This window comes from Vidua chalybeata, chromosome 30, assembly GCF_026979565.1.
Source record: "Vidua chalybeata isolate OUT-0048 chromosome 30, bVidCha1 merged haplotype, whole genome shotgun sequence".
NCBI classification, from domain to species: domain Eukaryota; kingdom Metazoa; phylum Chordata; class Aves; order Passeriformes; family Viduidae; genus Vidua; species Vidua chalybeata.
The window spans coordinates 647,404-670,097 of record NC_071559.1 but is presented as its reverse complement, the minus strand read 5'-3'; the positions used below and the strand labels follow the sequence as shown (position 1 = coordinate 670,097).

Genomic DNA, 22,694 nt, shown 5'->3' with positions numbered 1-22,694 from the left:
AGGGCTCTGGAGTGAAGATGTTCCCTGCACAACCTCCCTGAGGGGTGAAACCCCAGCCCCGTGGAACCAGTGCCAGTTACACACCTGAAACTGCCCATTACACACAAAAAACCATTGCCACTTACACACCTGAAATTGTCCATTACACCCCAAAACAGTATAAATTACACCACCAAAATACTGTCAATTACACCACCAAAACAGTGTCAATTACACCACCAAAAGAGTGCCAGTTACACCCCTAAAATAGCCCCAGTTACACCCCTGAAATCATCCCTTACACCCCCAAAACCGCCCCATTTTTTCACTGATCATAGCGCACCCACTGCCTCAGAGGATTTCCCCCTCACAGAAACACCCTCGACCTCAGGCCATTAAAAAACCCCACCAGGAAACCCCACCAAAGGGTTCACCCCACTCTCCATCTCCTGATAACTGCCTGGCACTTCATTAGTGGCCGGTTAATTGGCTCTAATTGCACCCCGGGACAGGAAGGCTGATGGAGATCAACAACCCCAGCCTTGGGAAGCTGCCCCTGCCTCGGGGGTCCCGAGCTGAGCATCCGTGATTTTGGAGGATGTAGTGACAAGCGGGGCTGTCCCCTCCTGTCTGTCCCCTCTTTTCCCCTCCTTCTTTTCCCCTCCTTCTTGTCTTCTCCTTCTTGTCTCCTCCTGTCCCTCCTGTCTGTCCACTCCTTTTTGTCCCCTTCTGCCTGTCCCCTCCTTCTTGTCCCCTCCTGCCTGTCCTTTCCTTCTTGTCCCCTCCTGTCAATCCCCTCCTTTTTGTCCCCTCCTTTTTGTCCCCTCCTGTCCCGTCCTGGCCCCTCACCATGCGGGATGCGGGAGCAGGGCTGGCAGCGGCGGTGGCACACGGGCTGCTGGCAGGGGGACAAGGACAGGCTGTCACTGCCACATCCCAGGATGGGAACCGGGCACTTCTGGCAGCTCTGGCCCGGCCAAATCCCGCCCCGGGACGCCGCCGGTCTGCGGGAACTCGGCCGGCCCCGTGTCCCCTCTGCAGCCAAATGTCACCACACGAGAGGTGTGTGACAGCTGGGGATGCTGCCGGGATTGTGTTTGGGATCATCACTCCAATGGGAGTGGGGGGTACCAGGGGAAGGAGCAGCCCAGCCAGGCACAGCTGATGGCACCCAAAGAGTTGTCCCAGCCTTTCTCTACTCCCTAAAAATGCCCACCGGAAGCTCCGGGGTTTGGTGTGAGCTGCCCGTGGTGGCTCAGCACAGCCTGATGCTGCCCCTTCCCAAGAAAAATGGGGTGGGAAGGGACTGGGGGGAAAAATGGGGTGGGAAGGGATTGGAGGGGGGGAAAGGGATGGGAAGGGACTGGGGGAAAAAAGGGATGGGATGGATTGAGGGGGGGGAAAGGGTGGGAAGGGATTGGGGGGAAAAATAGGGTGGGAAGGGATTGGGGGGGGGAAAGGAGTGGGAAGGGATTGGGGAAAAAGGGGTGGGAAGGGATTAAAGGGGGAAAATAGGGTGGGAAGGGATTGGGAGGAGAAAATGGGATGGGAAGGGACTGGGGGAGAAAAATGAGGTGGGAAGGGCTTGGGACACCCCAGGTGAAGGAGGGGCTGCTCCAGACACCCCCAGGAGGGAGCAGAGCCGAGGAGAGGCGCTGATGGGGGCTCAGGGAATCTCTCTCTGCATCATTTGTTTCAATCCCTATAAAAACAAACTGCGAGGCAGCGGAAGCGGAGCAGGGAGGGATGGGGGCTGCTGGGGGAGAGGGAGGCCGGGCAGCATCCAGAAAAACAAAACAATTCCTCACCACTCGCCTGGAGCCAGGAAAATGCTGTCGAGCATCCCCACGGCCAAGAGGCTCTGGAGCCAGGGAAGAAGAAGCTACATGGACCCCGCTCCTGCCCCAGCTCTGCCCACCCCACACTGGGGATGCCCGAGTGGATTTTCAGAGAGGCTGGGATGAGAAAAGGCACCCTGGGAGCAGGGCCTGGCCTGGCGTGCCCCGGGGTGACACTGGCATCCCAACCCCGATGCTCCTGGCCAGGATGAGGCCACCAAGTTCAGGGCGTTTTTCCAGTGCTTGGAAACACAAAGCCCCGTGCTGGGTGCCAGGGCGGTGCGGGACGAGGGCTGGTGGCACTGAGAGAGAAACCCGGGCTCTGGGCAGGAGCCACTGTCCCCATGTGGGGACCCTCGGGGGTGAGGGCCCTGCACGTGGCACCTCCTCAGGGACGCTCCACAGCCCTGAGCTCCGGACCCCCCTGGCAAAGCCCAGCCTGCCCCGAGAGCTGTTTGTGACCTCCCTCTGCAGCTTGAATTCATTTGGGGTTTGCTGCCGGGCCCTGGGCCAGGAGTTACAGTAAACAACCCCCTCCCACATGATCCAGGGGCTGGTGGCCAAGCCCGCGGCTCCTCCCCTTCCCCCCGCCCCAAAAAAGCCAAAAGTAAAGTCCCACCGTGGCTCCTGGGCGGTTTGTCCCTGTCCCCAACCTAGCCTGGGTCCTGCTGGTGCCCAGTGGACCCTCAGAAGCCACCAGCAGCAGGACACGTGGCTGGGACTGGGATGCAAAATTTGGGACTGGGATGAACAATTTGGGACTGGGATGCACAATTTGGGACCAGGACCACAATCTGGGACTGGAATGAACAGTTTGGGACTGAAATGCACAGTTTGGGACTAGGATGCACAATTTGGGACTGGGATCACAATCTGGGACTGGGATGCATGGGCTGGAACCAGGATCACAGTTTGGGACCAGGACAGCCGCGGGGCCAGGATCCCATCACACAAAGCAACCCTGTTCCAGCAGCTGCAGATCCAGCCCATGGATCCTCCATGGGAAGGGGAGGCTGTGACACGGAGTCTCCCCGGAGCGCCCTGGGAAAGCCGTGGCCGGGCATGAATGAGGGCTCTGTGCTCCAGCCCCGGCACGCGTTACCAGCATTTTCCAGGCTGCCGGCACGGAACGGAGCAGGGAACGCAGCCGAGGGGCCACGGGCTCAGCCACGAGGTGGGACAGACACAGAGGGAGGGCCGGGACAGCCAGGGCAGGGTGGGGAGCGCCACTTTGCCCTGCAGCACCTCCCAGACTCCTGAGGAGCTTTGGGACAGGGTGAAATTTGGTGGCAGCGAGTTGCCCAGGCTGGGGGTGGCAGTGCTGCGGTGGTGTCACTTGGGACACCACCACACTGCTCCCAGCCAGCCATCCCGGAAGAGAAAAAAAATCCAGCATAGAAATCTTTGCTTTGGCATTTCCTGATTGTTTTTAAAGAGGCAAATCAGCCGTCCACAGAGCTGGGCTTACATAAGAGGGAAATAAAGCAAGAGGCAAACAAAGCAGGGCAGGAAGGTTATTGAGGAGCAAAGCAGTGGCATCCCAGCTCTGCTGTTCTGTGCTTCCCTGCCTGCACCTCTGCTTGCATCCCTGTTTATCCCTGCCTGAATCCCTATTTATCCCACCTGTATCCCTGTTTATCCCTGCCCTTGTGCCTGCCCTCATCCCTATCTATCCCTGCCCTCATCCCTGCCTGCATCCCTGTTTATCTTCATCTGTATCCCTGTTTATCCCTGCCCTCATCTCCACTTGTATCCCTGTTTATTCCTACTATATCCCTGTCTACCCCTGCCCTAATCCCTTCCCTCATCCCTGCCTGCCCACAGCTTGCCCTGAGGTGCAGCAGCAGTTAAATCCAGGCTGGGTTTTTCCAATAAACCATCTTCTTTTATAAAAGTGTTTCCCATCTTATGCTGATCTGCTCTGAAAGGTTCAGAGTTCAGGCGGGTTGAAGAATGTGGGTGATTAAAAACATTCCTCTCTAAATAAAAGGGAAAAGGTCTTCTCCAGAGCCCTGCACAAGGAGCAGGAATGAGCTGGAGGGAGCTCGCTCAAATTAAAAACACTTAAATAAGAAACCACACCAAAAGGGCTGTGTTGAAAGAATGCGAAGATCACAAAGGGAGAACTCGAGAAATAGGAAATCCCGGAGCTGGGGTACCTCGTTTAACCCCGCTGGGCCCCGGGGTGCTGGCTTTAATTAGGGACCAAACTCTGCTCCCCAGAACGACAGAGAAAAATCACCAAACCCACCCAGCTCCAGCTTTTGGGGGGACAGTGCCGCACCCCACAGGTACCCACTCGTCCCTTTGTCCCCTACCTCCATCTTGTGTGTCCCCAAGGGGTTTCCTCGTAGGATCCCACAAAATTCCAGCATTTGGAGCATTTTCCTCTTTCCTCTCCTTAGCACAGAGATCTGGGGGTGGGAGATCCAAGGGTGGGAGCTCCAAGAGTGGGAGCTCCAGGGGTGGGAGACCCAGGAGCTCCACAGAAAGCTGCTCCACGGAAAGCTGCTCCAGGGAAAGCAGCTCCAGGGAAAGCCCTGCACCACCTCAGCTATCCTCACACGGAGAGAGTGTCGGCCACGTCCCGCAGGAGCCATAAGAGAGCAGATGATGCTTAGGGAAGATGTAATGTTTGGAGCAGCCGGGTGCCAAGTTCTGATAACTCTTTCTGGAGCTCATGGAGTGGGAGTTTCAGGGGCTTTACGCCTCAGCCAGATGTGGGTGGATCCCTCCCCTCCCCACCAGACAGCAAATTCCTGCTCCAAAACAAGACGAGGCGGATGCTGCTCCAAGAAAAGCCCCCTGAGAGTTTTTCCACCAGGGTAAACCCGAATTTTTCTGCTCTGATTCTTGCAAACTTCCTTCTGCGGAAAGTTTCCAGAAAAAAAAAAAATTGAGACAGACGATGATTAAAGTTTGGCAAAGTCACCAGAGCAGCACAAAACCCTTCCCACAACCAAAGGCACGAACCAGGATTCAGCCACATACCCAACCATGCTGTGCACCTGTGAGCAGAGCAGTTATTTAGGCATTCCAAGCACAAAAATGGGAATTTTCCCTGCTGGAGCCTAGAAATGAGCTCCACATCAGGCCTGGGGAGGCAGATCAGGGTGAGATGCTTCCTCTGATTGCTCTCCCTGGTTATTTGCAGCTCGTGACCTTTGAGTCAGACATTTAATAGCTCTCCCTGGAATTTTCTCCCCACAAATGTGCACATTTCCTTTTGAAACTCACGGCTCCAGGACCCAAAAACCTCAGGGCCAGCCCAGAGTCCAGGGACAGGGAGGAAGCACCTTTGGGCCTGGATGTGCTGCTGGTTTTAACACTCCCTGTCCCAGCCCAAATCCTGGTTCTGCTGTTCCCATCCCATCCGAGGGGACCACGCTGCTCCCACAGCATCCACGGAGAAAACAGGCCAGGATTCCTGGGAGAGGCACAGGGAACACTCCGGGGCTAAATCAGACACTCCTGGAGGTGAGCCAGGTCGGAGTTCCAAGGCAGGTTTTCCACATGCTCTCAAATCCATTGGCCCTGGAAGGGTTTTGCCTCCAGGGTGAGGGTGGTCCAGAGGATCCCAAGGTAACCCCACATCCACTGAGTCACCCCAAATCCCCAAACCTTAACAGCGGACATGAACTTCACCTCAGGCACTGCCCAAACCACCAAACAACTTCTTTCCTGTTCCTTCCTGCTCCCAGAGGAGCTGGAGCGATTTGCAGGAGTTCCCTGGATGCTGCTCCTCTCCCAGGGATGAGCTTTGAAAGCCTTCAGAGCACCTCAGTGCTGAGGGAAAACCCCCCAGCAAAAGCTTTTGGGCCTAAATTTGAGATGTCAGGGACATCCAGGTACTAAACCACAGGAAATTCTGGGCACAGGCAGGATGTAGCTGCCTCATGGGTCCCACAAAATGTGGTTTGAGCGTGGGCAGCACCAGGGATAAGGGGGGATCAAAGGGCTCACTCATCTCCTGCAGCCACAGCCGGGCCAGGGGAGAGGGGGGCCAGCGAGTGGCTCCATTCCCACCGCAGCCCTGGCACAGCTGGAAACCTCTGGCAGTCATTTCCTGCACCCTCCCACCCGCACGGGTCACCCAGCCCATCCCAAAGAGCAGCGCGGCCCCCGCGGGAGAGGCCATGCGGAGGAGGGAGAGGTGTCCCCAGGAAACCTCGCAGCAACCGCGGCTTCCTGAGGAACACCGGGAAAGCCGCGACCACAGGGGCTCTGCTGAAGGGCAGCCAAGGCAGCGCCTGGTGCTCCCCAGAGCGGCGCAGGCAGCCTCGAATCACAGAAACTCACGAGATTTGGGAAAAATCCTCCCTTCCCCGAAGAGAAACATCCCCCAGAGAGCATCCCGCCCCGCTGGATCCCTCCCTTCACCTGCTCGCCCAGCCCGGCCGGGATCTGCCGGCTCCTCCCGGCTCTGGGGAGCCCCAGACATGGCCCTGTCCCGGTGGGGAGGCAAATCTGCCCCACCTGATGCTCCCGCGGGGCTTTTCCCTGCAGCAAACACCCCGCGGGGAGCTGCTGCTCCTCCGCACCGCCCAGCTCCTCTCCTTGCGGGATTCATGGGTGAAAAAAGCTCCAACACCGCCCGGAGCCGCAGGCAGGGATGGACTGGGACACAGGCGGCACCTCCCGGCTGGCGAAGCCCGCGGCTCTGGTGGAGCTGGAACGCCCCAGTGCCCTCCAGCAACCTCATCTCCCCCTCCAGGCTCCCGGCAAGGGGCACCAGCGCTGCCCAAAGCTCGGCATCGCCTCCTGTCCGCGGAGCTGCTCCGGGGAGAGGCTCTGGCCCCGCTCCTGGCGGGATGAGCTCTCTGTTGTCCCGGCAGGACGCTGCCAGCAGAGGCCGAGCAGCGCCGGGAAGCCGTGGAAGCGCCTCGGGGCGCGGGGCTCTTCCCGCAGCCGCTCCGATTACATCAGCACGGGAGGATGCGGCCACAGCGCCAAGGGAAGCAGAGGAGAGATCAAACGATTGCAGAACCTCTCTCTCCTCAGCTACCCAAGCGCAGGAGAACGCTCCCGACCGGTTTGCAAGGAGGACTCGGCAGCTCCTCCCGCCCCGCTGCCCTCAAGCCCTTCCCGGGCATCCACCGGGAGCTGCCGGCACCAGCACCGATTTATTCTTTGAATTGCTGCGTGCAAGAGCCCAGCTTGAGTCACAACTCCCCGGGGAAGGCTCAGTGTTGCCCGAAGCGGCTTCGTGCTTCATCTGTAAGCGCTGAGACAAAAAAAAAGCTGGAATCACTCAATACCGACTCCCGGCAAGGGGCTACTCAAGGCGACCTTCCCGTTAATTAGAGCCTCCCAGCGAGCTGCAGGGAAGGAAACCCCTTTGGCAGACGCTGGTCGAGGTCCAGGGCTGGGTTGAAGGTCAGAATAGAAAATTTATGAAAAAAACCCGAGGCTCAGGAGAAGCAGAAGGAGCTGGGAGAAGCAGGGGCAGCCCCAGCTCCACGGGCACAAAGGGAAAGAGGCACAAACTCAATTCCCTGTGCAATCCTTGGACTGCTCAACCTCCACCCGCAAGGGCCCAGCCGGGGCTCACCCCAAGCCCGCCCCGTGCTGACCCTCGGGTGTCTGAGAAGGAGCCGCTGAGGAGCTCCCCAGGGCAGACCTGAGGCCCAGCGTGAGTTATTTCTGACACAGGGAGGAAGCCACAACATTTTCAGTTTCCTGCACAAACACACTTTGTCTGCCCTTCCCCACGGCTGCTGCCTCCCCTCCCTGGGTGCTCGGGAAGAAGCTCAGGGTTGGCATCAACGAGGCTGGGAAAGGTGCAGGTGTCAAATCCTCAGTGCAGGGGAGGATGAAACCTGCCTGGATCTGAGGAGCCACACCCTGGGGACAGTGGGGAAAGCAGGGACAGCCACCCTGGGACAAACCTGGCTTGGTGCTGGGGCTTGCAGGCAGCTGCGGGAGATGCTGGGAATTCCATCCGGGATGGAGAAGCTACAGGAAAGGCAGCAAGCAGGATTTCTGGCGGGAGGAAATGCCAGGAGCACCTGGAGTCCCAAAGAGCCGGGAGAAGCCTTGGAGGAGGCCGAGGCTCCGGCAGAATTGAGGGTGCAGGTGGGTGTGTGAGTGCTCCACACACATGGAGCAACACTGCCTTGGAGGTTTAACCCAGAAAGAGGAGCTGCTGCTGCTGCTGCTGCTGCTGAACTGTCCAGAAATGGGGAAAAAGGAAAAAGAATCAGCAGAGAAACTCCCGGTGAGCCCAGCGCAGCAGCAATAACTTGGACACCGAGGAATCAGTGCTCATAGTGGGGATTGAGCCCTCAGAACCTCTCAGCTCAGCACAATCCCAGACACATCAGGTGCTTAAAGCTCACCTGGCACCCAAACAACTGGGCACACACCTGGACCCACCCATGGACCCTGCTCCAGATGCTCCAGGTGCCCCTCACACCAACCCGCCTGTTCCAGGCCCCCGTGACTGCAGGAAGGCTCACGCACGGCTGGCACACTCACCCACGGCTGGCACACTCACCCACGGCTGGCATCGTGTCCCTGCGGCTCCTCGCGGTCCCCGTGCCCACCGAGGCCGTGGGAAGGGCGGCCCCGCGGCCCCGCGAGCTCTCGGATCCCCGATCCCGGGCGCGGCCGCCACCACACCCTTGCAGTTCTCACGGGCAGATTCGAGCCTTGGCAAAGCCCTCGCTGGCAGCCGGCCTCATCAGGCTCATTAAGTGCAATTAAGCCAGAGCGGGCATCCCTCCCCCCACCCCGCCCCTCTGGGGGATATTTTGCTTTTAGATAAAATAAACAAGGAGGCTTTGCGTGGGCTCGGGCAGGTGCTGGCAGAGGGCAGCAGCAGCAGGTGGAAATGCTGAGGTCTCTCGGGAGAAGTCACGGTGAATCAGCGTCCAGACCCAATTCCAGCCCTCCTCCAGCTCCCAGGGGTGCCCATTCCAACCCCCCTGGCCTGGAGAGGAGCACCAGACCCTCTCTCCTTTGCAAACAGGCCGCAGCCCAGCCGAGATTTTCCCTCGCATGCAGGAGCGGCCCCAACGCCGCCAAGGCATTGCTCCATCGCCCTGGCACTGCCGGACACCTCCTGTCAGCAGCGAAATCCGCGAGCTCCTGGTGTTCCTGGCAGCTTACAGGGGCTGGCCCTCACCCTGGGGTTTGTCAGAAAGCTCCGGAGCGGGGTAGGGAGGGAGCCCCAGGAGTGTGATGGGGACCCAAGCGCGGCCGACGCTGCTCGAGGAGGATAAAACAGCCCCGCTCTGTCCTCATCCACTCTTGGACAAAGGAAAAGCCAAAAGGGATCCTTAAAACTTTCTGCTCCCCCATGGAAAAATCAGCTGGAGCTGTCCCAGGGTGGACTCGATGCCAGCACATGTGAGAGCTGGGTTTGGACTCCTGTGGCTGTTCCAGGCTGATCCTGGCTCAGTGGGGATCCAGGTCACACAGAGATGGGCATTTCCCAGTCTGGCTCCTGCCAGGAAGCACCGACAGCCCCAGTAAAACTGGGAAGGCTCTGCCACCCAGACAAACCCCCAGAGATGTGTCACGGCCACCTCTGAGGCGTGGCCATGCCCCGACCAGAGCTTTGCTTCAGATGCTTGGGGTTTACGGCTGCTAAAGGGATTTAGCCAGAACAAATTAAGATCATTTCCCGTCTTAATTAATTCTGCTTTCACTTCCTGGCACGTGGGAGCTCGGCCTCCTCCACCACAGTGAGGAGCCTCAACTCTGCCGCACCACAGCAGCGGGACCTCTGCAAAAACCCAGGAGGGGCTTTGCAGCATTCCTTTGTCACCATCCAAGCTCTGGCCACACTAAAAACATCCCCCAAAAGCCAGAACCCCCTTTGGTGGCCACATTTCTCCATCACGGAGCAAGATGAAACCTTCCCCTCCCTCCTCCCACCTCTCTTCAGTCAGAGGAGCCTCGAGGAGCAGTGATTGTGCCTCTTGCACAACAAATCCCCTGCTCTCCCTGCCCGCCCCACATCCCTTTGAGGCAAAAAGGAAGCAGGCTGGAGACATCCTTCCTGCGCCATGGACAATGAGCTGGAAATAGCCCGGGAGGAGCAGGAGCGGCCGCGGGAGCCGCACGCGGTCCTGGCTTCCGGCCATTGTCCGGCCAGGACTGGCCCGGGCAGCTGCACCCGCACACGGCAGAGCCAGAACCCCCTCTTTGCCCCAAAGGAGGGGCCCCAAACCTCAATCTGCCCCATCCACCTCCATCCAGGAACCCAAGAAAGGAGGGGATTTTGGATTTCAACGCAAAATTCGCCGTGGACACGCCACGGTCACTGCTCAGCCTCGGCAACCAGGGACTTCACAGCAGCACAAAAGCCACCCCAAAAGCCTGGCAGGGTTTTCCACTGCAGGGAAAAACTCCAGGAGACCCAGATGGCAGAAGATGCTTTCTCCAGACCCAGCCCTGAGGGTGAAACGAAGCCCCCGGGGAGTGGGTTCCGCCCTAAATCCCTATTTTCTTCTCCAGATGGGAGGTGCATGAGTTGAGCTGCTCCAGCTCACGTCAGCAGCTGGAAAACCCTGCAGGAACCCACGCAAGCCTGGCCTGCCGAGGACGCTGCTGACGGCAGCTGAGCAGGGCAGGGTTGCAGGAGCAGAACCGCTCCGAGTCACCAATCAGCCCCCAAATTTGGGGTTGCCACTCAAGTCAGTGCCGGTTTTGATATTCACCTCCCATTTCTGAGGGCTCTGGGAGAGCAAGTTATCACTTGCAGCCCTTCTATACGATCAAGGTGGTGACAGAAGCTGTTTTTTCTTTAAAAACACCCCAAAACCATGCATATTTTCAAGGTCTGAGGTGGTTTTAGGGCTGGGATTTCAGGAGTGGCAACACCTGGATAAGCAGCACAGAGCTGTGGCCAGAGCCACACTTCCAGAAGGAGGGAAAAGGGAGAAAGAGGGGGTGGACAATGCCACTTGTCCCATGTCACAGGACCTGCCACCACCCCCAGAGCCCCTTGGAGCAGGGGGACCATCCCAGCACAGCCTGGCCCCTCTTTACAGGCCCAAAAGTGGGGCCAGGCCCTCTCCAAGCTGCTGGTCCAGGGCTGCTCCACTCCCCGAACATTCCCAAGTGCATTTCTGCCCTGCTGACGGGTTAAAAATAGAAACCATCAGTATTATTGTCCTGCAAGCAAATATAGAAAGATCACATCCTCCCTGCAGAAAAATGACACAGCAGGGAACACAGGCACAGGGCACAGCTCTATTTTGGGAGTGGGGAACTTGGGAAGTTAGAACCAAATCCCGAAATTTGTGATGTCGATGCACTGCAGCGTTAAACACCCATGGAAAACTCGCCTTCCCCTTCCTCTCCCGGCTTCCCTGGGGTTTTGTTCAGGCTTTCAGGCTCGAGGAGGGTGCTCAGGCTTGCACAGCACTCCCAGCGAGGAATGCACTGTCCCAGTGCTGCTCTCGCAGATGGGAATGGCCCCGATCCAGTTTGGGAGTGGTCTTGTCACCACTGTCCCCATTAACGCTTCCTTGCTCCCATCCCATTTCCCTGCTCCCATCCCCTTTCCCTGTTCCCTTTCCCTGCTCCTATCCCATTTCCCTGCTGGCTCCAGAGGGAGGGGGGCCTCAGCCTGAACCTCGGTTTTTTTGGAAAAGGAAGATTTCTACGCCAGCTCGGCCTTTCCGTGAGTGTTTGTGCTCAACGCACGGGGCCGCTCCCACCCAGCTGGGATCCGGCTCCAGACCCAGCCTTATTCCTCAGCAAATCCCTGGGGAGCGGAGAGGAATGTGGCAGGGTCGCATCCAGCTGCGCCCGGGAATCCTGGCTGCTGCAAGGGCAGGGAAAATCCACGGCCGAGGGGATGCCTGTCCCTGCAGCAGCACCCTGGGGACGGCTGTGATGTGGAAGTGCAGCACCAGGACCCCAAACCAAGCCGGCTCTGAACCCCAACACTGATCCCAAGGCTGCCCCGCAGCACCCCAGGGACTGCTCCCCTCCCAAACCAAATGTGCAGGAGCAGCCCCGGCAGGCCTGGGAGGAGTTGGGGTGCAGAGGTTGCTCCACCACCCCAAAAGTCTCTCCCCATCCCCACCGAGGCCCTCAATCCTCCCAGGATGGGGGGCAGGGAATGCACAGAGCAGAACTCACTGCACCCTCTCCCCTTCCCTCCTCCCCAAAACAAAACACACACCCAGAAACAGAAGGGAAGCGGTCAGGAAAAACTCGACAGTAACTCCACAACAATTCCAGGGAGCTCCATTCCCAGGAGGAGCCTGCTCTGCCCTCATCCCCCCCTCCAGCAGAGCCCCTCGGTGATCCCAGGCCAGGTGCCCTGGGCCAGCCCCGGGGGCCATTCCCTCATTTCATTCCGTGCACATCCCAGCTGGCATTTCAGCCCCCAGCCAGTGCCAGATTTCTCTCTGCTGAGCCAATGCACTTGGAAATACATGACGACTTCAGCAGATTAATTGGAAACACAGCCTGGGTGTCGCAATCCCAGGCATGACTCCAATTTCAGGAACAAATGTTTTCATAGAATCACAGAATCATAGAATATTCTGAGTGGGAAGGGACCCACAAGGATCATCCAGTCCAACCCCTGGCCCTGCACAGACAGCCCAAAAATCCCACCCTGTGCATCCCTGGGAGCATTTTCCAAATTCCCCTTGAGAATTTGGCATAACTTCACCAGTTTGCTGAACATTTCCAGCTAAACTGGGACAGACTCCACTCACACCTGGGATTATCCTTTTAGTGTGGCGTGTTCCAATTAAAAACCTTCTCAAGAAGATTTAAGACACACCGCAGAAGAAGAAGCAAGAAGAACAATTTCAGTTTGCTCTGTAAATCTCCTCTTAAAACCTCACTGGTTTTCAGTGTCCCAGGGCTCCTCTCAGCCCCTCTGCAAAACAAGACCCAAACTCTTTCCCCAAGATCCTGAAAACCCACCAGGGCTGGGAGATGGAGGAGGGGTGGAGGAGGGTTCCCTGCATGGAAACCATTCCTGTGCTTCCATATTTCCCACCCCTCCACAGCAAAATCTTTCCCCTTCAGCATCAGTGAGCCCTTTCTCTGCTCATCCCTGTTTGCTGCCAACCTCTTGAAGCCATTGCAACCCTTCAGAGGCTGAACCTGATGATACTGGAGGTCTTTTCCCACCTTAACAATTCCACGATTCTCCCATTGCTGCCAAGAACTCAAAATCCCTTTCGTGGTCGGCAGCTGTGCAGCAGCTTCCCCGCTGCCACCCGCAGAGCCTGGCAGGGAGCTCTGCTTTGGCATCTCGCTGCCAGGGCTCCCACAACCCAACAACAACAACAACAACAACAACAACAAAAAACAAAACAAAACAAACAACAAAAAAACAAAAAAAAACAAAAAACACAAAAAAAACCCCAAAAAAACCCAAAAAAACAACAACAACAACAACAAAAAAAAACCAACTGTGTGGGATGTGGAAGGGGCTGCTGGAGGGAAAACGGGGAGCCCAAGCTCAGCTCCGAGGTTTGGAATGGCTGCAGAGGTTGGCAGCAGAAAGGGATGAGCAGAGAAAGGGCTGACTGATGCTGAAACCCCTGCAAGGGGAGAGGTTTTGCTGTGGAGGGGTGGGAAATATGGAAGCACAGGAATGGTTTCCATGCAGGGAACCCTCCTCCACCCCTCCTCCATCATCATCCCTCTCCCAGCCCTGGTGGGTTTTCAGGATTTTGGGTGGTGACACCAAAGAGGGGGCTCTGGAGGGAGGGACAGGCTCTGGAGGGGCTGTGGCTGCTTCTTCAGACCCCCGCGGTTGCTGCAGCCATGGGGCAGTGCTAGTGAATTCCTGCTTTGGCAGAGCTGGAGGGGTCTGCAGTGAGGAGCACAGCCCCTGCCTCGCAGGCCCCCGTGGAGGCCACGATTCCAGCGAGATAAAACACATCTGAATCTTCCCAGAGAAATCAGCTCCCACAGGCCTGGCTCCCGGAGCTGCATCTCCTCTCTCCCCCAGCTGTTTGGCTGCTCCTCTCAGCCCAACCCTGCCAGAGCTGGAGCCCCAGCCAGGAGCAGCACAGGCTGCACAAACCCTCCCCGAGCCCCTCCTGCCCCACTCCAGGCTTAAATCCACCCAAATCCCAGCCCCAAACCAAATTCCCTGCTTAGCCTTTGCCTCACGAAGCTCTTTTTTTCATGCACGAAAGCCACAATTCCCAGACAGACTTTTGGGGTGTGATTCCTCCTCCCTGCCATGAAATCAACCTAAGTCAGAGTGTTCCTGCCATTAATTTGGGTAATCTGACAAAATAAAAACCACCAGGTTTTGTGGTGAGATGTCACTTTGGGAGCTTTGCTCATCCCAGAGATCTTTCTCTGAGGCATCCTCATCCCCATGACTGGGAGATCCATGGGCTGATGCTGAGCACATCCAAAAAGTGCCCAGCATGGGGATGGGAACCTCTGCTCTGAGCTGGGCTGTGGGGTCAGCCTGGCTGGTCAGTGGGAGAGCTCCGGCCAAGCCTCATCTCTCGTTCCCAGGGTCAGGAATGTGCAAGAGCTGCTGCGAGGGGATGACCACAGAAGCCACGTGGACAGAGGGAATGTGGCGGGGTTTTGCAAGGATCTGCTCCAGCCTCCCCCTGCAAGCCAGGATATGCAGGAGGAGCAGGGAGGACACACGGATTCGTGCAGATCCAGCACACACCCCAGCTCCAACCAGGCTGAGCCCACAAATCCTTCTGCAAGTTTCTCTGTCCCACCTCCAGATGTGCCAGCACCCCATCCTACACCCTGCGCCCCTCCCAGGCACACCCTGCACCCTCTGGGCTCTCCTGGCACCGTGTCCCAGACGCGTCCGTGTGGGGCTGGGCTGGTTGGGCTGCGCTGGAGCCGACGTCCCCCTGTGCCAGCACCCAGCTCCTCCAGCCCAGCCCCATCCCTGGTCCCCAGTGCTGATCTAGCCCAGCCCCAGCTGGGACAGAACCTCCACCCAGGCACAGTTGTCGTGACCAAACCAGCCAGGCACCCCAAGAATCCAGCTCTGACAGCAAGGTCCCACCAAGGCAAAAACAATTCAAACCCTCCCAGTTCCCTGCTCCCTTTCAAGGGTTCGTCATCAGCACTGATAGAGATCCACACCTCGGAGCACAAACAAGGAGGCGGCCAAGGAACCCGCAGGAACAGCAACCGAGACTCATGGAGCCCTGGCCAGGCCCAGAGCCGACTGCAGATGCTTCTCCAGGGACTCCCTGGGCTGTGATTTGACACGAGCACTGATCAGATGGGGCAGATGGGGCGTCTTTCACACAGGAAGGACGAGGCCAATGCACAAACCACAGCTCAACCCCTGCCTCCAACACGTCCTGCTCTGTTCCAACCGCCAAAGGAGCCGAGGCCTCGAGTGTCCCCTGCCCAACCAGCCAGCCTGGGCTCCACCATCGCCTCTCTCAAGGCAGGGCCTCCTTTTTGCAGCTGTATGAGCCCTTCTGAAGTGGGGAGTACAGTGCTGACAGTGCATTAAGAGCATCAAAGTCACCAGTCCTCACTCTCACCTGATGTCCCATTTCCTCACTCCCACCTGATGCTTTTTGGCACCACCCAAAAGCACAGACTCAGCAGAGGTTCAGTCCTGCAGGGATTTTGGAGGTGTCCCTGCAGGAGCTCTGTGTCCCTATAGATGTTTGGTGTCCCTACAGGTGCCCTATGTCCCTGCAGGTGCCCCATGTCCCTGCAGATGGCCAAGCTGGATGTCTGCCCTGCTGGGTGTTTATCCCTGGGCTGTCTCATGGCTTTATTTCCAAGGGGAGGGAGGGTGTGTGGCTCCTGCACCCACAGAGTTATCTCCAGGGACCTGGGCCTTCCTCCCAGGGCAGCAGCCTGGGGGGAGCTCACCCTGCAGGGGTGTCCCTGCTCTCCTGTCCAGAGGGGACAGGTCACTTCCCAATGCCCATCTAATGCGGCCAGACCCTCCAGAGAAATCTCCCAGCCCATCCTGCCCCAGAGCAGGTCCCTGCTGCAGGCCCAGGCCACCACTGCTTCTGGGAGGGGAACCAGCTGCTCTCACACCACCAGAGCATCCGGAGGTCTCCATCCTCCCGGGGTCCAGCCCTCCCAGACATCTCCAAGGTACCCCCACCTTCCCAGAAGGAGTACAGGGGGAAGGAGCCCCCAGCTCCCTTCTCAATGCCCCAGGACATTTCATTTTTCACAACAGCAGGACCCCGAGTCAGGGCCAGGCTCCCCCAGCCTGTCCCCACCATCCTGGGCAGCTCGTCCTGCCCAAACCAGCTCCAGCTCTGCTCTCCCCTCACCCTGGGCTCAGCCCTGGACCTGCCCAGGTGAGGGCACTGGGAAACTCCTTTGGCAGAGCTCCCGGGTGGGCAGAGCTGTGTGCTTGTGCGCTCATGGCCCCGGGTGCAGCCCTCGATGCAGAGCTCAGCTCTGTGGGAAACCTTGGCTCTGGAAAGGCTGCGCTCCCGTGATGCAGCCTGGGAGACTTTGGTCATCCCTGGCTGCTTCCAAGCGGATGAGGCGGAGGAGCCAGCCTGGTTTAGGAGCTGACCCTCGATGCCATAATCCCACCTCCGAGGAGCCAGCCTGGTTTAGGAGCTGACCCCAAACCATAACCCCACCTCTGAGGAACCAGCTTGGTTTAGGAGCTGACCCCAAACCATAACCCCACCTCCCTTCCTCTCCCTCCGCCATGGCCCCAGGCCCTTTGCTCACAGGGTTCCTGCAATTCCTGGCCCTCGGCTTCTTCGAGGCTTCCGCCACCATCTGGGCTCCATTTAGGGGAGCTGATGTTTTTCACAGGGCTGTAATCTAAACTTTGGGATTGAGTTTACATCTCGCATACCAGCGTCTCACCGCCGGGCCTGGCTACGCACTGAGGGCTGGTGGCTGCCAGCTCTGTGCCGTCGGCTCCGGGTACCTGGGAATGGTGCAGGGTCAGTGCAGGGGTCCCAAATCAGGAATCCCAAATCAGGGATCCACCCACAAACCACCTCTGGATCCAGCCAGGCACTACCCCTGCCAGTGGGTGAGAGCTGGGAGAGCCCAAGGAGCTGGCAATCAGCTGAGCTTGCCCCGGGAGGCTGCGATGGGAGACAAAGCCCCACATCAGCTTTGTTATCCATCGCCAGCAGCAGGAAATTCCCCAGCCCGGGCAGCTGGAGATGCGAGCACGGGAAGGAGAAGCAATTTGGGAGCAGGGATGCAGAGAGGCAGGTCCAGCCCTGCTTGTGCTCAAAGCCCAGGGTGACAGACCACCTCAGGGCCCGGCGAGGCTCCTGACCCAGCCCTCAGGTGACAACTGGCACCCCCAAATCCCTGCCAGCCCCCCACACACCCTCGCCAGCCTTTCACCACCTCCTCACCAGCTGCAAGATGGGCAGAGCCGCAGGCAGTGTCCAGAGGCAGCCAAGGTGGCTCGATCCCAGCAATCCACGAGGCTCAGCCAAACCCAAAAAATAATGTTTTTATACTTTGACTTTTCAGGCAGGATTTAGTCATTTGTGGACACGAGGCCTTGGCAGGGCCGCGCTGCCTCTGCTCACCTACCCCAGCCCGCGGCTGTTTACGGCGGCAGAGCCTTGGAAGGAGAGGGAAGATTTGTGGTTTAATCCAGGTGAATTATTTCTGCTCGCTTTTATAGAGCCTGCAGCTGGTGGGGAAGGGGGGATTCAGCATCCCTGCCCAGCCAGGGATGGACCCACAGCAGGAGATGAGGCGTCACAACACAGCCCAGCCCCACAGCTCCACAAACACGGCCTGGAGAAACCCAGCAGGACTTTTGCCCCATCCACCTAATGGCTAAAAAATGAGTTAAGGGAAGAGAAGCCAAGCCCTGGCTGGGCACACTCCTGGTAAGAGTGGCTGAGAGCTGCTCTGCCATAGGAGAAAAGCAGGTTCCACCCCGGCCTCGTGGGGCTGTGCAGGCTCTGTTTCCTCAGCCTGGTACGGGGCACTCGGAGCTGCCAGGAGGAGGGGAAGGGGTGATGGATCCAGGACCCTGGTGGCTGCCAGGGTATCCCTCAGGAACCCTCTGTGCCCAGGATCCAACATGAGCTCTGGTCAGCTCCTCACCTCGGTGTCAGATACAAACTTCCCAGGCACGAGCCCAAGGATTTATCTGCCTTTGTCCCCTCCCTCCTCCCACATTTGTTATTAAACATTTGTTATTTGTTATTAAACTACAGCCGCTTATCTGCAAATCCTGCCTCTTAAACCAGCAAAGCCACACCACAGGTCCTGAGTACCACGCTCTGTCCCACAGCCCAGGGGACGCCAGGAGCTCATCACCACGCACCCTGTCTGCCTTCAAAGCTCACCCACCACAAGGATCCCATCATGACCAGGATCCCACCAGGATGAGCATGCCACCATGACGTGGATCCCACCACCATGAAGATCCCACCACCAAAAGGATCCTACCACCACAAGGATCCCACCACCATGAAGATCTCACCACGACCAAGATCCCACCACGACCAAGATCCCACCAGGATGTGGCTCCCACCATGACACTTCTGCATTTTCACCCAGCGACCAAACCACCCAAAGCATCCGCGAGGCCCAAGCAGCCAAGTCGAGCAAGCCCTCATGGAAAAGGAGCCATTCCAGAGCAGAGCTTCACAACCCACAAGCGTGGAATAGAGCTGGGAGACAGGAAGGATTCACTGAGGCAGCCCTGGGATCAGCAGCACAAACCCATTGAGGCTGGCCAGGGGCAGGAGGAGCTTTCTGAGGAGCCTCTGTGCCCTCCAGGCACTCCAGCAGAAGTTGCACAGCTGTCCCGACTGGGGAGGACAGATAAGGCTCAAATGATTCATTCCGTGTAAACCTTTATTTGCTCTTGCTTACCCAGAGCAGCCAGCAGCTGCTAACGCTAAACTGGGCCGGCTCCCAAGCGCAGACAAAGGCCTGCAAAAAATGGCTTTAAGGAGGAACTGACGGTTCAGAAAAGCAATCCTAAAAGAGGGAGTTAGAAAGAGGGAGTGCAGCGCGGTGCAGGAGGAAGAGGAAGCCAGAGAGCACCTAAAAATAAATTTTAAAAAAAGCAGCGAGGCACAGGACAAAGGCCTCGCGCGCACGTGACCATTCCCTGCAGCAGAGGCAGGATGCGAGCTCGGAACACAACACTCCCTCCCCAGCAACCCCACGTACAGAGCCCCAAGCACCTCGCGGCTCAGCCAAAGCCACCACCAACACCTTTCCCACCCAGGATGGGCTTTTTCCCTGCCCCGTGCCAAAAATCCCCCAGGTGCAGGATGCTGGTCATGGCCCAAGCTGGGCATGACTAACACCAGGGTGGAAATGCACCTAACCCAGCAAGGCTGGAGTCAGGCAGAATAGCTTGAAAATGTTAAAGGAATTGAAAGGAAGTCTGGAAAATGAGGTTCCTCCCAAGAAGCACCCTCAAAAATAGGCAAAATCCTGTGGAAGCACTACCCCTGTATCCCCCCAGGCAGTGCCTTCACCAGATCTGAGCAGAGCTGGTGGGAAACTCGTGAGTTTGCTCTGGAACAGCCAGAAAATGCGGCTGACAGAGGAGCCTGGCCTGTGCCTGCTGCTGCAGCTGGGACCGACGCTGTGGCTCCCCTCCCGTGGCTCCAAGGCTGCAGAACGACCTGGGCTGGGACATCAACCCTCAGCTGAGCCTGAGCCAGCCCTGCTGGTGGCCCATCAACCCCCAGTGCCCTGAGCTGGCCCCACTCGTGGCCATGTCCATCAACCCTCAGTGCCCTGAGCTGGCCCCACTCGTGGCCATGTCCATCAACCCCCAGTGCCCTGAGCTGGCCCCGCTCATGGCCACGTCCATCAACCCTCAGTGCCCTGAGCTGGCCCCGCTGGTGGCCGTGCCCACTGGACCACTGGCAGGAGGTCCACCCCAGGCCCAGGAGCGAACCCAGCATTGCTCCCTCTCTGTGAGCATCCTGAAGGATGTTCCCTCCACACCTTCCCCCAGCCCCACCAGGGCTCACAGCCGTGCAGGGAAGGAACAAATGCCCGGGGATGGGAGAGGCACTTACAGGATGGGCTGAACATCACCAGCGTGGTGGAGATCTCCAACCCTGAGAACATCCAGCGAGTTCCGCTCCTGGGAAGCCGCAGCTCCGCATCCCACGTTCACTTCTGCTTCATCCCTGCCGCCCACCCGATCCTTGGCACAGTGGGGAGAGCATCTGAGCCGTGCCGAGCTGGGTCAGACGCAACCGAGGCCACGGAGCAGCCTCTCAGAACTGACTCATCCCGTTCCGGAGCGGCTCGGGCTCCGCTGGGAACGCAGCGGCTCCGGCAGCGCTTATTTCATCCCCAGCCAGCCGGGGTCTCTCAGAGCCCGCAGCTGTGCGGCTGCCGAGCTGGGCTGTGCCCACAGCGTCCCCTCGGAGCCACCCCGGGCCAGCGGCAGGAGCCCTGCATGGCACTCGCTGCTGCTCCTCACACCACGCTCCCTGAGCTCATGACTGAGTAACGCCGGCGAGACAAGAATAGAGACCTTGAAGTGAAACCTCCTGGGATTGGCAGCTATTTCGGGCGCGCTCAGCCGCCGGGGCTGCGTGACATAAGAGGATATAAAAGAGGAAACTCTGCACAACAACTCTCACCTCACCGAGAGAGACCTGGGTCGCAGCAGGTGGCTGCTGTGAGCGCCCTTGGGGCGAAGCCAAGGCTGTGACAGCCCCCGAGGCCACTCCTGTCCTCCCAAGTCGGCAGCACTGGGACCCCGAGGTGGCTGTCCCCAGCCCCAAAGTGCCCCGAGCATCCCCAGGGCTGAGCCCACTGGGAAGTGCAGAGCTGCAGCCCAGTGTGGCCACGGCTTCTCCGCACTGGGATAAGGCCAAACCCCAGCACAAACCACCTCGAGCCCACGTCGAGCCGAGCCTGTTGCCACAGGTTCAGCCTGCCCAGGCACCTCCATGGAGCTGGAATTGCAGAGATGCTGCTGTGGCCAAAGGAGCCTCAAAGGGAGCCAGCAGAACCGAAGCACCCAGAGCACCCCCAAAGCCTAAAGCCCAGATCCCAAATCCCAAAGCCCAGCTCTGCCCAAGCAGCCCCTCATAGCTCCTGGCTCAGCTTACCCCTGGAAGGAAGGGCTGGGATTGCCCCCAGCCACCAGATGTGGGGAGGAAAGATCTGCTCCTGGTTAATAACCAGCATCAAGATTAATGCAGGGAAATTTAAATGGCAATTCTGGGAGCGCATTTGATTTGAACCCTTAGACACCGGGAAAACAAACACACAAGCTGCAGTTTCTGGAGATCAAATTCAGCACCTGAAACCAATCCCTGCTAGTTCACAGCGTGCCCATCCCATCAGCAGCTGCATTTGAATACTTGTGATGCCACTGTGCTCTGCCAGCTCGCTCACATCCCAGAAATGTGCTTCCTCCTGGGTTTTTGGTCAGGAGTAAGTCATCAGCACAGTCTACAGTGCTAATTAGGAAGAAATTCCTCCCTGGGAGGGTGGTGAGGCCCTGGCACAGGTTGCCCAGAGAAGCTGTGGTTGCCCCTGGATCCCTGGAAGTGTCCAAGGTCGGGCTGGACAGGGCTTGGAGCACCCTGGGACAGGGGAAGGTGACCCTGCCATGGCAGGGGTGGGACTGGATGAGCTTTAAGGCACCTCCCATCCTAAACCACCCTCAGATTCTATGAAATTACTGAATTCCCCAAACAGTCTGTTCTAAAAACATCCTCCAAAACTTACCCAGGGCATGAGGGGGAACAAGGCACCTCTGATTCCATCCCTCACCCAGACAGTGACAGCCAATTCAGGCCCTCCAGTTAAACCCAGCTTCCAAAGGCTGAATAACCACCACAAGCCACAGATCTGCTTAACGTGCAGTTCAATTATCCCAGCACTGCTGTCCCCGTGCCAGCAGGTGACAGGGCCCAGACAAACGGTGGCAAGGACTGTCCCTTGGCATGGGGACCCTCCCTGGGACGCTGCCACCTCCACTCTGTGCCCACCACTGCAGCGAGGGGTTGGTGCAGTCCTGCAAGAAGGAAAAGGCCGAGGCAGGGATGATGCTGAGCTCAGCAGAGGCTCCTGCAGCCTGGAGTTCTCTGGTGCCTCCATCCTGGGACAGCAAGGAGCCAATGCCAGGCCACCACGCAGGACAGAGGGGACACACAGGTGACACGAAGGACACAGCAAAACCAGGACTGAGCAAGGCAAGGACGTGGGAGAAGGGACAGAGCCCACCTCGGAGACAGCTCTGCTGTGAATATCCCCACCCTGCAGCCATAACCCCGACAGCAGCTGCTTCCAGCAGCCTCCCCAGGACTGCTGAAGGCAGCTGGATGGGGCAAAGAGGCCAAGGCAGGAGCAGAAGAGACAATTTTCATGTGGAAGTTGCACCCCCAGGCTACAAATGAAAGTTATCGTCAGTGCATGGAGCCCTGGGCACACCTGGGGAATTTACATAAGCCTTGAAGTTTAGGAAAGTATAAAAGGAAGAAAGAATTTGAGGGAGCAATCCTGGCTTTGTCTCCAGAATTGCGAGGAAGTTCTCCACATTTTCTGGGCTGCCCAAGGCTCCCCTTATGCAACAGCAGCTTATGAAAAAGCAGACTCAGCATCAACATCTTTCCCCGCCCTCGTGTAAGAGATCCTCCTTCCATGGGAGATCCTCCTTCTGTGAGAGATCCTCCTTCTGTGAGAGATCCTCCTTCCATGGGAGATCCTCCTTCCATGGGAGATCCTCCTTCTGTGAGAGATCCTCCTTCCATGGGAGATCCTCCTTCCATGGGAGATCCTCCTTCCATGGGAGATCCTCCTTCTGTGAGAGATCCTCCTTCCATGGGAGATCCTCCTCTGAAGGCTCAAGAACATCCCCAGAGAGCTGACCCCAGCACCACATCCCAACTCCTTCCTGCAGCATCAGGGAGCCACTGCTCCCGCAAGAACTGCCCGGCTTCCACCTCTCTGGAACTGAGCTCCGAGGCACTTCCA

At 58.1% G+C, this 22,694-nt stretch overlaps 1 protein-coding gene across 5 annotated transcripts in view; it reads right to left on the bottom strand.

Moving 5' to 3' along the window:
* Window positions 1-22,694, bottom strand: part of HDAC7 (histone deacetylase 7) — a 59,061-nt gene that overhangs the window by 14,323 nt on the left and 22,044 nt on the right. For 3 of the 5 annotated variants that reach the window (XR_008435200.1, XM_053967452.1, XM_053967455.1), the window contains exon 1: window positions 19,772-20,150. The exons of the other annotated variants lie outside the window; for them this stretch is intronic. Coding sequence is in view for 2 of the 3 variants with exons in the window: in XM_053967452.1 (XP_053823427.1) it covers window positions 19,772-19,823 (52 nt within the window). In the remaining variant the exon portion in view is untranslated. Of the gene's footprint in view, window positions 1-19,771; window positions 20,151-22,694 lie in introns of those variants that run through there. 5 annotated transcript variants of the gene reach the window in all.